This window comes from Brassica napus, unplaced genomic scaffold, assembly GCF_020379485.1.
Source record: "Brassica napus cultivar Da-Ae unplaced genomic scaffold, Da-Ae ScsIHWf_3088;HRSCAF=3902, whole genome shotgun sequence".
In the NCBI taxonomy this organism is placed as follows: domain Eukaryota; kingdom Viridiplantae; phylum Streptophyta; class Magnoliopsida; order Brassicales; family Brassicaceae; genus Brassica; species Brassica napus.
Window position 1 is genome coordinate 67,436 of NW_026016323.1, and position 17,807 is coordinate 85,242.

Below are 17,807 nucleotides of genomic sequence, written 5' to 3' on the forward strand. Positions count from 1 at the left end.
AAATAATAAAATTAAAATTTTTAAAAATTAAAAAAAATAAAGATTTATAATTTTTAATTATATATTTTCAAATTCGAACTTTTTAATTTTTTTTAAAATTTTATTTTTGAAACTAGGTGTTTTATCCGCGATGCGGGCTTAAACATTTTCATAATTTTTGAAAAAGTTCTTTGTACACTATATTCATTATACTAAAATAGATCTTAAAATAACTTAAATTATATTTTTAATTATATAATTAAAAAAATTATTTGATTAATATTTAATTATATAACTTATGTTTTAACTTTTTATTAAAATACTTTTTCAGATAACAATACAATATATATAGAAATTATCTTTTTTTAATTATATTTTTATATTTTGGATAATTCAATATTCTATTTTAATTATATAATTAAGAATTTTATTTGATTAATATTTAGTTATATAATTCATGTTTTTAACTTTTTATATATAATTCATGTTTTTAACTTTTTACTAAAATACTTTTTCAGATAACAATACAATATATACATAAATTATCTCTTTTTAAAATTATATTTTCAGATTTTGGATAATTCCTACTATTATTGATTTTAATCAATTATCTAATCAAATAAATTAAAATTTCGTTTTTATTTTCATAATTTTTGAAAAAATTTCTTTGTACACTATATTCATTATACTAAATAAATCTTAAAATAAGTTAATATTATATTTTTAATTATATAATTAAAAAAAATATTTAATTAATATTTAATTATAAAATTTATCTTTTAACTTTTTATTAAAATACTATTTCAGATAACAATACAATATATATATATATATATATATATATATATATAAATTATCTTTTATTTAGATTTTTAGATTTCGGATAATTCAATATTCTATTTTAATTATATAATTAAGAATTTTATTTGATTAATATTTAGTTATATAATTCATTTTTTTAACTTTTTATATATAATTCATGTTTTTAACTTTTTATATATAATTCACGTTTTTAACTTTTTACTAAAAGACTTTTCAGATAACAATACAATATATACATAAATTATCTCTTTTTAAAATTATATTTTCAGATTTTGGATAATTCTTACTATTATTAATTTTAATCAATTATCTAATCAAATAAATTAAAATTTCGTTTTTATTTTTTTAATTTAGTTATACATTAAGAGTATAAACGATATTAACCACTCTAACTTTTAACGTGAAAGCTCAATTCCAAAAATTTATTTTGCAAATAATAGTATAGATTCAAAATGCTTTTGAAAACTACTTATAAAAAAAATTATTTTAAATATTTTTTTTAATTTTCAAAATTTTAAACTCTACTCCCAAACTTTACCCTTAACTTTAAACTTTAATATCTAGATTAGTTAACCATGGAGGTATAAATGTATATTTATCTCTTTAATGTAACATTTTGATCATTTTGATTCTTAGGGGTTGTATTTGTGACAAAAACATTTTAAGACTATCTAAGGGTATTTCTCCATTTTCCATTTGTTAATATAAGTTTTGTATCTAGAAATTTATAATCTAAACATATATTGTATTTTTTATATTTTGGTTATTGAATAATAATTATTTATTTGATATTAATCTTTAGCAAATTAGCTTCCAAGTTAATTTTTTTGCACATTTTCTCTCTGCGGTGTAAAATTTTATTCTTTTTAATAATTTTTTAGGGTTTTAGTTTCCAGTTTGTGATCTAAAATACTCTAATTATTCTCCTTCTGTTTCATGTAAGTATTTGGTATTTTAAAATTTGTTTCAATATGAATATCAGTTTTACTTTTTATATATTAAAAAATAAGTTCAATCCTTATCTTTACCTTATTTATTGATCCAAATAATGTGGAATTCTAATAAAATAATATAGAAAACTTAATTATTTTCTTAATATGTGTATTTGATAGCCGACTTATAACCAGACTTAATATGTGTATTTGATAGCCGACTTATAACCAGACTTATGTATTTGATTCTTATTTTGATTTCGTATTCTATCCTTTTTACTAAATTATATACACTAATTTTTTTTGTAGATATGGCCACAAGCTGAAACCTGTTGCTGCTACTGTTGTTATGCGCAGCTTTGTTGTTGTTGTGTGTAGTGTCGTACTTGAACCCATTGTTGTTGTTCCCTTGGAAAAACGTTTGGTTACCAAAGTGAAGTTAATGAGGCATAAATAAGCATCTTCAGGTCTCAGGGAATCGCAATATGTGCTAGATAGATAGATAGTCCGCTTTCGTAGCAATGCATATCTTAAGACTCCTAATCCATCAGTTGCTACAAAGACTAGGCTTGTATTATGTAGATTGTAACGTATTGATAAGAACACCATTGTCCACTTTTGCACCAATGCATATATTTAAGTCTCCTAATCCATCAATTCCTACAAAGACTTGGCTTGTGTTACATAGATTGTAACGTATTGATAAGAAGTTGTGATTTAAGAGAAGATTATTTTTCTATTATTGATTCAAAACAAGGATTACAAAGAAAGCCTTACACACGAGAGACTCTTCTCTCTTTACAACCACTTAATCAAATCATTGATATCTCTCCCCTATACTCTTGCTTATAGACTACTTAAATACTCACAGTACCAGCTGGCTGCTTTCCAAGATCGTCTGACCTGTCTCGTATCATTATTCCTTATTCCTTATGTACTTCTAAAAAGCAGCCCGCACATCTTCTTCTAGGGCCTCTCCACGTCCCAACGCCATAAGGTCCCGTCCTCGGAGGTAGCAAGAATTGTGCTACAATGCCATGGAAAGAAACGGAGTGTGTCAGGAATCAAATGCTTTGCATTTTTGTTTAATGTAAGTAACAACTGATTCATAAAATAATGATATATTGGTGTGAGAGAAGATGAACATACGTTCCATCAGTGGACATAGCGGTTTGCCTGATCAGAGACTTTGATTTATAGTGTGATAACCTGTATAGCAACAGAGAGTCATGTCAAGAATACAACAAAGACACCAAAGTGAAGAATTCAATTGTATTTAAAGATACTGTGTAACTTACACTGTAACCAAAACAGGAGGGAAACTCTTTAAATCCCAGACATAAATGTCGCCTTTATCATTCCCTGATGACCAACCAACCAAACAAGAATGTTTCACAAGAAAAGTTTCAAGTATAGTTTAAATGAATAGATTATAGCTTTCTGATCTCACACACCTACTGAAACAAATTTCATAGAGAGGTCGCAAGAAAACTTAATAATCCGGTGATAACTATCTGGAATAGCGTATACAAGTCTAACATAAAAATCACCCTGCAAAAACAGCAACACAAAAAAACTTTGATCTGTAACAATTTTTAATTAATTGAATTACTTAATTTGTCGTATAGAGTAGAAATGAGATCCTAACCTCTCCAGGAGAATTCTCTTTAAGTTGTGGTTGCCACAACCTGATGTCACACGCGTCACCCTGAAACCAGATATATAGAACACAAGATTAGCCTTTCGGTTTTTATCTTATCCATTATTGACTCCTGGGCTAACCTTTGAAAGAATGTTATAACCATACCAACGGTTACAGTTTAGTAAATTTGAACGATCTGAAGCTGTAAATACCTGCACATAGAAGTAATGTTACAACAAGACATGTGTGTCACTCGTTGTTACAAGGACGAAGAAACAGAAAAATACTTACAGGGAATTGTACAACTTGTGTTGGGAATGTTTTTGGATCATCCTTCCATGTGAATGACATTTCAACATACTTCCAAGACTCTGAAGGCAGCCAAAGAATAATAGAGATCATACAAACTGAAAGAGGAAGGAAGTTCCTTTCAAGTGTGCTTGGTTTTACTCATACCTGTCAATGACCATATCTTAGTAGTGGCTTCCATATCACAACTAACAAAACGGCTCATATCAGAGGCATGAAAATCCTACAGATTTATAAGATAAGATGGTTAGACTGAAGTGTCTACATTTATTATATCAACTATCAAGTGACATAAAACTGAATTAGATTATTGTTTTCTTTCACATCCACTGTGTTTAAAAACCATATTGGCTTACCACACTTAGAACTTCGGATCGATGACCTCCAGTTCCAGCAAATATCAGAATACAAATCCCAGTTTCAATATTCCACAATCGAACAGATCCATCCTGATCCAATCAAAATCGTAAGAGCTCTTAATCCTCAATCCAAATAAAATGAACATCAGTACCAAAAAAAAAAAGAAGAAAAAGCCAAGAGGTGCATATATACCTTGCTAGCAGAAATCACAAGTTGAGGTTTCATAGGATGTGTCCTAATTTCATTCACTGGACCTTCATGGCCCACAAGAGTCTGCGTACGTGCGAGCACATATTACACAAGCAAGAAATCGAATCACTTGCTAGTGGGATACAAATAACATCCTTTAACTCTTAACATTCTTTAACTCTTTATGTCGGTCTAAAGCTGATATAAATAAAATGCAATAATACCTTATGAACTATTTTATCATTGACGTTAATGACTCGGATTCTGCCGTTAAATCCTCCAGCCACAACAAATGGGTTTCTTTCAACGTCACACGCCCAGCTTGCAGTGTAAAATGACTCCTCCTGATCACCAAAGCACATAGACATATGTAGCATCAATGAAACTTTGCTGCTTTTTATTTCATGGAAACTATATTATATAGTCTATATAATATATATATATATATACAGTGTGTTCAAAAAAAAAATATATATATATATATATATAGAGAGAGAGAGAGAGAGAGAGAGAGAGAGAGAGAGAGAGAGAGAGAGAGAGAGAGAGAGAGAGAGAGAGAGAGAGAGAGAGAGAGAGAGCTGCTTACATCTTCATCAGTGTAGGAGTGCAATGGAAATATGTCACCATCGTCAAGACAAATGCACATATTAATCTACATAATAAGAGATAACCAAGGGCAGTAATGAGATTCATGACTCAGCTCAGCAAAAGTATAAAATAAATAAAGATAGAGCTATCTAGTATATATGGTAATGAAGTCACTCGAATGAGTGTTAAAATAGAACAAAGCCATAAACTTTCACAGAATCTCCAAGAGCAAAAACATTAAACTAAGACGGTTCATAGTCAAGCTAAGTAACTCTGCACTTTGAAAAGAAACCCATCAAGCAAAGTTTTCAATTTTATTCAGACAAGTGATACGATAACATCTCAGGATAACAATGAGAAACCCTAAATCAGACAAAAAAATGATACTTTCACAGATCCCCTAACTTGAAAACCTTAAACGGAGATTTCGTAAAAAGAAGAGATATTTTTACCCCATTTCCACCAGCGGAGACGAAGTAATCGTAGAAACGGTCATCAATGAAGTTAAAAGCAACAGAATACAAAGGGGTCATCCCTTGTTGAATCCTCTTGGTCACTTTGTACAATTTCTTGTGCAATTGAGTCATCCCTTCTTTCTTCCACATTTCAAATCTCTTCTCTCTGTCTCACTCACTCTCTCTCTATCTGTTCTCTCGGACACTGCCCTTGTCTTATAGCCACGCAACAACGAGTCTTTACACCTCTTTGCAACAACCAGTCCTTGAAAGATAATCTTGTTAACAAGTCTCATGCAACAACAAGTCTTTGTACGTATGTGCAACAACCATTCCTTTGAAAGATATTCTTGTTAACAAGTCTCATCCAACAACAAGTGTTTGTACGTATGTGCAACAACTAGTCCTTGAAATATAATCTTGTTAACAAGTCCCATTCAACAATTAGCCTCTCGGACAATTACGGGTTTACCGAAAATTAATATATGTTTATAGTAGAAAACTATCTCTATTACCACTAAATATCTATCCTATACTAAAAGGGGAATATCCTTACCATTTAGCCTGTCCACGTAAGCAGATTAAATCAACCAATGAGAAAGTTTAATTTTGCCATATCACCATTGCTGATATAAAATGAACTTTCGTGTGGGTTGTATTACAATTATCGTTCGGCCCACTACAGCCCATGTTAAGTAACCATGTTTCGTTTCAAGAATCCCGACTTATCCACTTCATCTTTTTTTTCTGATATTTTTTCCTTGCGTTACTTTCTCAATTTATCATGATCATCAATTTATTCTTAAATGTTTTGTTCCATCTCCCCTTAATCCTTCTCTACAGTTCTATATCTAAACCTAAATCAAACTCTACTCTGAAAAGCTACAGCCATGGCCATGAAATCCACCGGAAAAAAAAATCTATGCCATATAGCTCTCATGTATTTATCGATGGCTTCTCCCGCTCTTCCACTATCCGCATCTCTGATTGTCGTCGTCAAGATCGTAACTTCTGGATGACGATTCAATCCTCAGGTATTCCTACTTCAGTACATATGCGATGCCTGACTTACATGACGTTTCTCACCACAAATACATGTGCATGATGACTCTTAAAGGCTCTAAATCCATCATCGCAACTCCTCACACCGTCTTCTTCGACGACATGGTTGCCAGAATCCTAAACCAGATGCTTATTAGTCTTCAACTACTCTTCATCGACGAGAAGGTAAGGCCTGCTATTCTGAATCCTTTATTTTTCTTGCTCTGAAATTCCAATATTAATGTATTATCAGGTTTGGGTTTAAAAAGACAGAATTTGCATGCTAACGGACGAATGCTAATTCTAACTGTGATTTCATTATTAGTTTCAGGATCTGCTATTAACGACCAGTTACACACATTTTTGTGACAATTTTGAGGATAACAAAGATGCAGTGGTGAAATGACAACAATTTAATTGGTCAGTTCCGTATGGGGTTATATTCATCATTCTCATTTTTATTGTTCCCCAGGAAGATTGATTTACAGTATTTGATGTTGAGTTAATTGGTCAGTTCGGTATGAGTCTTTTTTGTGGAATTGATACGAAAGTTTTAGCCTTTATGGCTATTGATATTTGATCTGTTTGAGGAGAAGTTGTTTGGTTTAGTTCTGTATATGATAGGTAATGATGATGCTTTTGTTAAAAGGTTCAAGCTTTCTTCTTTGTGTTTGGTTTCTTTAGGAAGCAAGATGATTACGAGGTAGTGAGGAAAGTGGGTAAAGGCAAATACAGTGAGGTTTTTGAGGGGATTAACATGAACAGCAACGAGAAGTGTGTTATCAAGATCCTTAAGCCTGTCAAGAAGAAAAAGGTTAGTGTCTTACATTATTTAAAGTTAGATAGGTTCTTTTGTGAATTGTTATTTATGTGATCAGCCTCTTCGTGCGTTATCAAGATCTGGCTCTTTCTGATGACTACAATACTCATTTGTTCAACTGCTAAATCTTTTTATTTTAATCTATGCTCAAGCTTTCACATGTTCAAACCTGATTCTTAATCTTGATTTGATTTATTACCAAGTTTGACTGAATCGTTCATAATCTTGGTTTCATTCAACAGATTCAGATCTTATGTAGTTTTAAGGCTGACACTGCCTTCTTGCTCTTACAGCTGTACTTGCAGCTGAGTTTCTTTTCCTGTGAACCCTCAACCACTCCTCTGCAAATGGCTGCCTCCGATGGAATTTCCGCTGAACTTGCTGCTGAGCACACAACCTTTGACGATCTCGGCCTTGGTCGGCCCTCTCAGGTAATCACCTTTACCTTATCTCCATGGTTTGAACAGTTATTTGAACCTAAAATTCATTTTCATCATATCTCCCTACCGTTGTCATTATGTATGTTTCACTATGGGGCGCCGCTGTCACAACTTTTAGGGAGCATATAAGCTTCTGTGATATTACACACTCTGTCATGGTGGACACCATGGTTAGTTCCAAGTTATAGTTTGACTTGAACATTTACGCCAGCCAAGCTTTCATCAACAGGTATGTCGCAAGTCTCACTCAAAAATACATGACCAATCATTTAAGTAAAAATGTATAACATATGGTTCCATGATTTTGTTTTTCAACCTTCATGTCTGTCCATATTGCAATTTATATTAACATGGGTCTGCTAACTATCTATATGGGCATTGACATTAAATATATGTCTTCGTAGTAATTTTACAAAAAAAAAAATGTGTCATCCTCATTTTGGGAGGTGCAGCTGCTGAGGATTTCCCACATGTCGAGACAATGGGAGAGATTCAAAAGCAAGAACTTGTGTCAATTGGGGGATCTTTGCACGCACCTTTCCAAGTCCACCGACCAGGTTACTATAACTCTATTCTGCCATTTTTGCGAGAACTATATCATTTTATGAAGTACCTATTGACATCTCCTCAATTGCCTTTGTGAAGACCCATGAAGCTGACGAAACTCCCTAAGAAAGGTGCAGCCTCTGGCCCTAGAGGTGTCCGTCTCCGCTCACAGTCAACTCATCTTACGTTTCCATAAGCATTATCGACACTGTGTCATTAACAAAAAAAAAATTAACGTATGATAAACTAATTGGCGGTGGAGTGTAAGAGCTCCCAAGATGCTTCAAAGAACTTGCTGGCAAGCAGTGCCTCTTTCAGATTCGAGTGACACCCTACAATTTCACTCCCCAGTCCCCACTACCGGACCTTCACAGTGTCTACTGGAGATGTGGATGTGAAGACCATTCAGGGGTAAGCTAAGCTTTGTTTTTTTTAATATAAATTTTAAGCTAAGCTTTGTTGAGATAACAACCTGGATGGAGGTGATCTAGAAAAAAAACTTCATATTCGTATCAGGGTGAAAGTAACAACAGAGCTCCACAAGTGGTAAGCCAAAGTGAGCAACCACCGGCTTCTGTAAGCGATCCGGTAGATGCGGCTACAAAAGTGATGGCAGTGGATCAACAACACCACCCAGCTTACAGTTTTAATTAACTTTTATTGATCTGCATCTACATCATCCTATATATATTATAATCAAAAGATAACCACTTTAAATTTAAATTTCAAGCATTTTAAATTTGTTATAAAATATAAAATTTTATAAATTAACCATAATTTATGTATTTTATATATTATATGTAAATATATTTTTCCGAACCCGGGCGTAGCCCGGGAAAACCCCTAGTACAATACTAAAAGGAGAATATCCTCCATTCTAAAGCTATCCACATCATCTAATTAAATCATCCAATAATGACTATTCTTTCTACCACGTCTGCTATCCCTTAGCCCAAAACTTCACATCAAAATCAATTTCGACTGTGATTCATCTTCCTGGATTCCCAGCCGTTTTTTTCTCAAGTTTTCATTCTTCAACACCTCCTACCTAATTAGGGTATGGAAGATCCGTCTCTTCTCTTCATCTCTTCGTCTCTTTTTTTTTTGCTCAAACATCTCTTTGTCTCTATCTCTTCCTCTCTGTCTCTCTCTCTCTCTCTCTCTCTCTCTCTCTCTCTCTCTCTCTCTCTCTCTCTCTCTCTCTCTCTCTCTCTCTATGACTCGTCAAGATCCAAGACCTTCTGTTTAGTTTCTTTTCATTAAAAAAAACTTTTTGTTTAATGTTTGCTCTGTTTGTATTGAAGCGTTAGATGTAACAAATCATTTCTTCTTTCGTACAGGAGATAATAATGGTGGCATAGAACACAGACCTCATCCAGGTTATGGTCATGGTCATGATGTTGCTTCAGTCATGGTCACGGCTGATAAAAGTATATTATCAGTTTTTTTTATGCTGCCTTAGTATCTCAGTTAATATTTTAAAAATAAAAAGTACGTTTATAAATATAAAGGATATACTCCTTTTAGTATTAGAAGATTATTTATGGATTGGGCTTGAATTTATGAACCTTTATAAATATTTTATAAATGATTTTAAACATTTTTAAATGATTTATAATGTCAGTTTTAGTTTTTCAGAAATTTAAAGTATTTATGAAAATAATTATATCTTAAAGATAAATTTAAATAATGATATCAAATTTGGGGTAAAAGCTAAAATTAAAATTCTCTCAGAAATCATAACATACATTTGTTTCTCCAAAAATTCTAAAAAAGGATGTTCATGTCTAATTGCAGCTTCTAATGTTTTTTCCTTCCATATATTTAAATTTATTTTTTTCAAAAGAAATTTTGGTTCATACACTATTATGCGTTGTATTTAATTAGAAAACAGTTTATCCATAATTGTGTTTCAATTTACAGAAGTCCAAAGCCACATAAGACTTATTTACTATAATGTTATCAAAATTATATTAGAACAAATTTACAAAAACAACATCTATACATTCTAAGAAGAGTTTTTTTTTTGTTTATCCTAGAGGGCGTGGGTTCACCAGCTAATTATCTGTCATATCATATTTATTTATTTTTAGAAAAAGCAAAATAACAAAAATTTGCTAAGTTATATTCTGTATTTAAAATTTTAAAAAAGTACAAATAAATTAAAAAAATAGTACTAGCTGCAAAAAATGAGTTTTTTTAAAACATTATTAATGCTGTCAGTAAAATTACACTAAACCCTAAAGTCTAACTATTATACCTTAAACCTTTGGGTAAATCCTAAACTCTAAATCGTAAAAACTAAACAATAAATCATAAACACTAAATCCTAAACGCTGTCAGCAAAACTCTAAATCTTAGCCCTAAACCCTAGGGTTTAGGGTTTACCCAAGGGTTTAGAGTTTAATTACCCAAAGATTTAGGGTTTACCCAAGCATTTAGGGTTTACCCAAGGGTTTAGGATTTACCCAAAAATTTAAGTTTTAGTTTTTAGGGTTTAATGTTTAAGATTTAGGGTTTATTGTTTTGATGACGGTGTTAACAATGTTTAAAAAAATTTGTACTATTTATTTATTTATTTTTACTTTAAAAAAAAACATAACATAATTTGGCAAATTCTTATTATTTTGTTTTCTTTTTTCAACTACTGAATATGAGCTCGCAGACTTTTATTGGTCGGTGAATAAATAATTTTTTTAAGAAATATCAAAGTACGGATCAATAATTTTTCTATATTTAAATTATTGGTCACTAATAATAGTATTATTACATCACTTCCAATCAATATTAATATTATTTTATAATTTAATATTTTTACTATTTAATAATGTATAGACAAATTTTAAATGGTTTCAAATCTAAAAAAGTTATCAATCATCAATTTTATAAAATTTACGTAAAACAATAATAATAAATGCAGGTGCATTATTGAACAAATTTGTTTGTTCTGATGTGTTTACTTATATGAAATTTTGATCCCTAAAATGTTTCATACAGAAGTAAAGTTTGCCAAACATAATAAAAGAAAAGTAATTCAAATTATCTTCCTAATTTTACTGTGATAGTCAGGTTACTCTTTTTCATTTCATATAATAGAAACTTAATTGAGATTAATATAAATAAAATTTTAAAACGATAAATAAAATTTTAAAACTAAATTTCCTCATTTATACAAAATATTTACCATGAAAGTAAAAATAATAAGTTGCAATTGATTAAGTAAACACAATTAATCTAAAATTAAGATGATAATTTACATGTGAAAAAATATGAAAAAAAAATTAAAAGTATATTATCTGCGCATAGCGCGGAAAAACGATCTAGTATTATTAATAAATAGTCAGATACCAGTTATGAATTAACTTTAATAATTAAAATTACCGGATTATCTAGAAGATATTTTGAAGACCACACGTTCAAACCTGTTAACAAGATTACTTATCTTTCAAAAAAATATAAAATTACATAACATTAGTTTCTAACAGTTGGTGTCAGTAATTGAGCTGAAATCTATATAATTTTCTACTGGGCTGAGACCGGCGAGTGATCTAAATCCTGAACTTTTCTAAATAAAGCATAGTTTCACATCGCTTGATTAAACAAATGGCAACTTAGTCTTTTTCAGGACTCGAATCAAAAATCAATTGATATACGATTTTTCTCAAGATCTTCATTCAATAACCACCTCCACCACCGTCGCCTCGTTACATAGTATAGTTTTTGTCCTAGGAAATATATAGACCTAGATCCTTTTAATTATTTAGAATCTTTTATTAAAATAATAAAATATTCAAGTAGACCATATTTAGACATGTTCGGAAATTTTGAAGTTGAAATGACACATAATTTCTGACTTGATATTATAGAAACTAGGTCAGGAACCTATCGCACGGAAACTCATTTTATATAAAATAAATATATCACTTTGTAATTTATATTTATATAAAAATTTTGTAATTTTATTTTTTGAAAAGTTCTCATGCCAAAATGTAGAATATATGTGTTTATATTTAGGGAAATTGCCATAAATACCACATTCATAATACCACTTTTCATGTTTACACTAACCATTTTTACCCTCATTTTTAATGAAGGATAAAATACAATTATATCCTTAGGGTTAACTAATGTAGACTTAGGGTTTAGAGTTGAGGGGTGGGGTAGAGTTTTTGGAATGTGAAATTTATGATTCTAATAAATATATAAATACTTAAAAAATATATAATTTTTTTTTTAAAAATAGTTTCAAACATAATTTTCGTTTTTTCAAAAAGAAATTTGAAAAAGTTAGAAAAACAATTCGAAAAAAAAAATTTCAAAAAAAAAAATTTATAAAAAATTTCGAATTTGAAAAATTATAATTCGAAAACATAAAATTTTTTTTTTTTAATTTTCATTTATTTTTAATTATTTTTTATTTATTTTTGATGTTTTTATTTTTTTTATTTCAATAATGATTTATTATATATATAAATAACAAAGGCATAAGAGTCTTTTACCACTTAATGAAGAAGGTATTTTTGAAAATGTCTCATTAGTGGTGGTAAAAATGAAAAGTGGTACCATAAAAGTGGTAAACATATAATTTCCCCTTATATTTATTTGTATATAATATTAAAAATGTATATTTTATAGTTTTATATGACAAATAAAATACAAATATGTTAATATCAATTAAAAATATAATTATTTTATTAGTTTATGTAAGTTATTCTGAATTTTAAATATTACTTAATATTTTTGAGCTTGTTAAAATAATCAAACACATTTAAATTTGATTGTTTGCTAATTTAATAAAATAATTTATAATGACAAGAATGACATTTATGATTTTTGAAGCAGACGAGATCTTTTTATCATCCCGAAGGACCCGAACCAATACGTTTTCCAAAATGACAATGGCACCTCTTTAAAAAAATTTAACATGTCATCCTCTCTGATGTTCTACTCCGATCCCAATCTGATATGGAACGGAAATATGAATTGACCACCAAAAACAATAAGGATTCCGCCGTGGGCTTCTCATCTGCGACACACAAGATGAGAATGAAATATAAATAAGATAAGATAAATTATTAGAATATGAGTACAACTAAACTTATGATAAACGATTGCTTGACACACAAGGAACATAGATAAAAAAAACTTAAACTCACGACGACTTCACGGGTGATGACGGTGGCTCCGGCTTTGTGCGTCTCTTCTTCACATCATACATCTCTCATGTCTGCGAATGACCACGCACAAGCGCTATTGATCTCCAACGACGAAGCCGTGTCTCCAGTGTAGCGCCGTGACCAGGTAACTGCATATAATTTTTGTTTTTATCATTTTATTTGATTAGTGAAAATTTTATTTTGAGAAAGACATGAACAAAAACTATTTATAGATTTTCAAAATTGTATTTGAATAGTCGTATCTTTTCAATTTAAAAATAGTTATTTTGAAATGATACATATATGAATAGTCACAATTTTTTAATTTAAGTAGTTACATTTTTTTTAGTTTAAAATTATTTATTTTGAAATAATACTTATATGAATAGTCACAACTTTTCAATTTATAGTCACATTTTTTTAATTTAAAATTAGTTATTCTGAAGTGATAATTATATGAATAGTTACACCTTTTCAAATCAAATGTATTTATTTTAAAATGATACTATTATAAACATAATGGTTAAAAACATAACTTTACGTCTTCAGCCAATACTTTTTCGTAATCTATATATAATCACAAACATATTTTGTACCCGCTGACATCATTTTTCTTATAGGAAAAAAAAAGTTTCAGTCCGGTGGTCAGAACTTTTTGTTTTTATAATCTAAAGGATACAAAATTTTCTTGCCTACGTCATCAAGGAAATCGTTTTTGCCAACTCCTTTCCGAATGGTTTTTTTTTTCCACTAGATTTTCCATTGAAATAACCAAAAGTTCAGGATCAAACATACACACAGACGTCCATAAAAGTAGAAACTTATAACAACAACAACACCACAAAACATTAAGAACACCATCTGGGAAAGCCCCTGGCAACATAAGACTGAAACCAAACATCTTTTAAAGCAGTAATAGCTATATTCCGAGCTTCCCTGTTCGCAGCAAACGGCTCATTTTCCACCCTCCATACCAAAACATTCCTGAGAATATTTCTAATCTCCACCACTTTAGACCTGAAGGAAGGCCAAGCTTTGGGTCTGTTAATTGCATTAACAAAACACCCTCCTTCAAATGAAAAGTGAACTCTCAGACATCTATGACTAACCATGCTTTCAACGGCCCAGACCAAACCTAGGTACTGAGCATGATCTTTTGAATCAACCTGAGCAAACGATCGGCGACTATGAAGGAGAACATCTCCTCTTGAGTCCCTCAGAACCCACACAGCACCAGCCATATTCTTTTTCTTCCCCCACACGACCCCAACATTACATTTTAACACATCTCTTGGGGGAGCTTTCCATACAGCCGCTTCTATAAAAGTAGGCTCCCTATGAGCCCCGAAGCATCTTCCATCCATATCTTGTGCAGCATACCATAACTCAGCTTCCTCAGAAGCTTTGCTACAAATCTGATCACTAGGAAAAAGAGCACCTTCAAACAGCAGGGCATTTCTATTTTTCCATAAATACCATAGCATCCATGGAAATTTTTTGTAACTTGTAACAACTCTTTCCGTTTTTTCCAATTAACCAAGAGATAGTTGATGTTGGCAAAGAGTGAACCATCATCAAAACCTCCTCTTGGGATAGGAAAACCAGAAAGCGTCCATACCTGTCTTGCAAAAGTACACTGAAACAAAACATGGTTTACTGATTCTCCATCTGCTCCACATGTTTGGCAAACGATATCAGATTTCAGGCCTCTATCCTGTAAATGGTCGAAAACAGAAATTGCTCCTGATATAGCTTTCCATATAAATCCTTTAATCTTAGATGAAGTTAGAAGTTTCCAAACATCTTCCTTGAGAGGGTTAATTGATGGGCAAACAGACTGCTCACCAATCAATACCTTATGAAGATTCTGAAAAGCTAGATCATACCCTGTTTTAACAGAATAAAGCCCACTTCTAGTATGACGCCACACCCAAGAATCTTTCTCCAGGGACATAGGTTGGTTTCTTCTCAATATCGCTATGTCACCAGGCACAAAGATCTCTTCCATTATTCTTTCATCCCATCTCCCCGTTTGATGGTTAATCACATCTGCCACTTTTAGATTCACATTAAAGAGTCTCTGTCTTCCCAACGGGGGTCTACATAAACCATTCACATCTTCCAACCAAGGTTCCGACCACACATTAATGGTCTGTCCATTTCCAACCAAATGCTTCATACCTTGCTTTAAGAGGTTCCTGCCAAAGATGATGCTTCTCCAAGCATACGACGGTCTTCGTCCTAAACAAGCATTGATGAAGTTATTGTTCTCAAAATATTTACCACACATAACACGAGACATCAAACAATCATCATCATCAATGATCCTCCACGCCTGTTTAGCTAACAACGCTTGATTAAAGCACTCAAGGTCTCTGAATCCCATTCCCCCTGCTCTTTAGGTAGACACAATTTATCCCAACTCAACCAGTGAATCTTTCTTTTATGCTCATCTGAAGACCACCAGAAAGTCGCCATGGCACTATGAAGACTTGCTATAAGGGTTTTAGGGAATTTAAAAACCGACATAGCAGCCACAGGAAGAGCAGAGGCGACAGCCTTAATCAATACTTCTTTGCCTAAGGTTCTCGCATGCCACCCAGAGATTGTTTTACACAACCGTTCTTTGATATAGGAGAAATGCTTGACTTTAGAACCTTTTAAAACTTCAGGCAGGCCTAAATACTTTGCTTCTCCTCCCTCTTTTTCGATCCCCAGACATTCTTTGATCTTGATTTTGAATTCCTTCTTAACCATTTTCCCAAAAATGATAGAGGATTTGGCATGATTGATCACCTGTCCTGTGGCCTTTCCATAACTGTTAAGGACCGACAATAACTCCAAGCTTTCGACCTCGTTTTCCTTGCACGAAAATAGAGAATCATCTGCAAACAGCAGATGATTTATTGAAGGTCCATGATCACCAAACCTCATTCCCATAATACGCCCCTCACGTTCTGCTCTGGACATAAGATGAACGAGGCCTTCCGTACATAAAACAAACAGGAAAGGAGATAGAGGATCGCCTTGACGGAGTCCCCTTTGAGGTGTGATCATTCCATGAGGTTGATCATTAATCAAAACTGAATACATCACCGATGAAACACACTTCATAACTCAGGAAATCCATCTTTGGTCAAACCCTAAGGCACACATTAACGATCTCAAATATCCCCACTCCACACGATCGTAAGCTTTTGACATGTCTGTTTTTACAACCATCTGCTGTGAAGCTATATCATCATCAATGCCCAAAGAGTGAACCATTTCATGTGCGATCGTAATGTTATCAGTCATAAGTCTCTCCGAAACAAAAGCTGATTGAGATGGAGAGATGATCTCCTTAAGCCATGGTTGCAATCGTCTGACCAGTATCTTCGATATCGTCTTATACTCCACGGAGCAAAGACTTATTGGTCTTAAATCAGAAACAGCCTGAGGATTAGGTATCTTTGGGATCAAGAAAAGGTGGGTATAGTTCCATTCTCTTGGGAGAATGCCATGCTTAAAGAACAATTGAACCTCTTTAACAAACTGTTCTTCTATAATGTCCCAAAACCTTTGGAAGAAAAGTGCAGACATACCATCAGGCCCTGGAGCTTTCGATGGATTGATGGAAAAGACAGCCTCCTTAACTTCCAAAGCAGATACATCCTTAACGAGATCCAAATTCATTTGCGAAGAGACTTTAGGAGACATATCATGGAACCAAGTATCGAAAGGGGAAGGATTTGACGATCGGAACAGCTGATGATAAAATTCCACTGCAACCTCTCCTTTCGCCGCTTCCGAGAAAACCTCAACCCTTCAGCATTAATCAACTTGACAATGAAATTTCTTGTTCTAGAAGATCTAACAGAATTATGGAAGAACGAAGTATTTCTGTCCCCTCCATTTAGCCATTTATCTTTACTCTTCTGCCACCAAAAAATTTCTTCATCTCTTTGCGCTCTAATCAACTCCCTCTTAAGATAATGAATAGAAGCTATGGAAGGTTGAAGCACAGATTGTTCCCGTTCTAAAGCAATCTGAGCCTGAGTAATCCTATCCCTTGAATTGATGTTTGCAGTGTGCTTCAATCCACGAAGGGATCTTCTACAGGCTTTCAACCTAAAAGAGACAGACGCATTACGATAACTGCCTGCAAAATCCCATGCATTAGCCACATTATCTCTAACCCCATCAACCTCCAAAAGTCTTTTTATCAAATTTAAAGTTTCCTCTGTAAGAATCTTGAGGTTCGATAAGGTGAATGAGCAATGGCCGATGATCAGATCCTCTTTTATCCATAAAAGTCTGATTAGAACAAGGAAATTTCCTGAACCAGGCTTTATTCCCAAAACACCGATCAAGTCTTGAATGAACCCACGAATCATATCTTTTGCCACCCCAAGTGAAACCATCTCCATGCGCCTGAAGCTCCTCCAGATCACATGCCTTTATCATTTGATTAAAAGGAGCAAAAGAGTCATCAGATCTCCAAACACCACCAATCTTTTCCCCATTGTGCAGAATATCATTGAAATCT

The 17,807-nt window shown here is 32.4% G+C and overlaps 2 protein-coding genes and 1 long non-coding RNA gene across 3 annotated transcripts; 1 reads left to right on the forward strand and 2 right to left on the reverse strand.

Moving 5' to 3' along the window:
* Positions 1–2,449: 2,449 nt before the first annotated feature.
* On the reverse strand, positions 2,450–5,480 carry LOC106453896 (polycomb group protein FERTILIZATION-INDEPENDENT ENDOSPERM-like). The gene is made up of 13 exons (XM_048774341.1): positions 5,274–5,480; positions 4,820–4,885; positions 4,458–4,577; positions 4,237–4,317; positions 4,041–4,133; positions 3,832–3,907; positions 3,667–3,746; positions 3,516–3,587; positions 3,382–3,441; positions 3,188–3,284; positions 3,032–3,095; positions 2,883–2,942; positions 2,450–2,760 (listed from the first exon to the last, which is right to left on the reverse strand). The coding sequence occupies exons 1-13, from the start codon at positions 5,424–5,426 to the stop codon at positions 2,700–2,702; spliced, it is 1,083 nt and encodes a 360-aa protein (XP_048630298.1). The 5' UTR covers positions 5,427–5,480; the 3' UTR covers positions 2,450–2,699.
* A 1,436-nt stretch (positions 5,481–6,916) lies between these two features.
* Positions 6,917–8,874, forward strand: LOC106451856. Its single transcript, XR_002664581.2, has 6 exons — positions 6,917–7,131; positions 7,431–7,568; positions 7,696–7,806; positions 8,030–8,134; positions 8,223–8,534; positions 8,640–8,874. It is a non-coding gene; the product is annotated as an uncharacterized LOC106451856 (long non-coding RNA).
* A 5,253-nt stretch (positions 8,875–14,127) lies between these two features.
* Positions 14,128–17,688, reverse strand: LOC106453898. Its single transcript, XM_013896096.2, has 5 exons — positions 17,204–17,688; positions 16,465–17,084; positions 15,772–16,362; positions 14,784–15,670; positions 14,128–14,694 (listed from the first exon to the last, which is right to left on the reverse strand). The coding sequence occupies exons 1-5, from the start codon at positions 17,686–17,688 to the stop codon at positions 14,128–14,130; spliced, it is 3,150 nt and encodes a 1,049-aa protein (XP_013751550.2).
* Between the last annotated feature and the right edge of the window lie 119 nt (positions 17,689–17,807).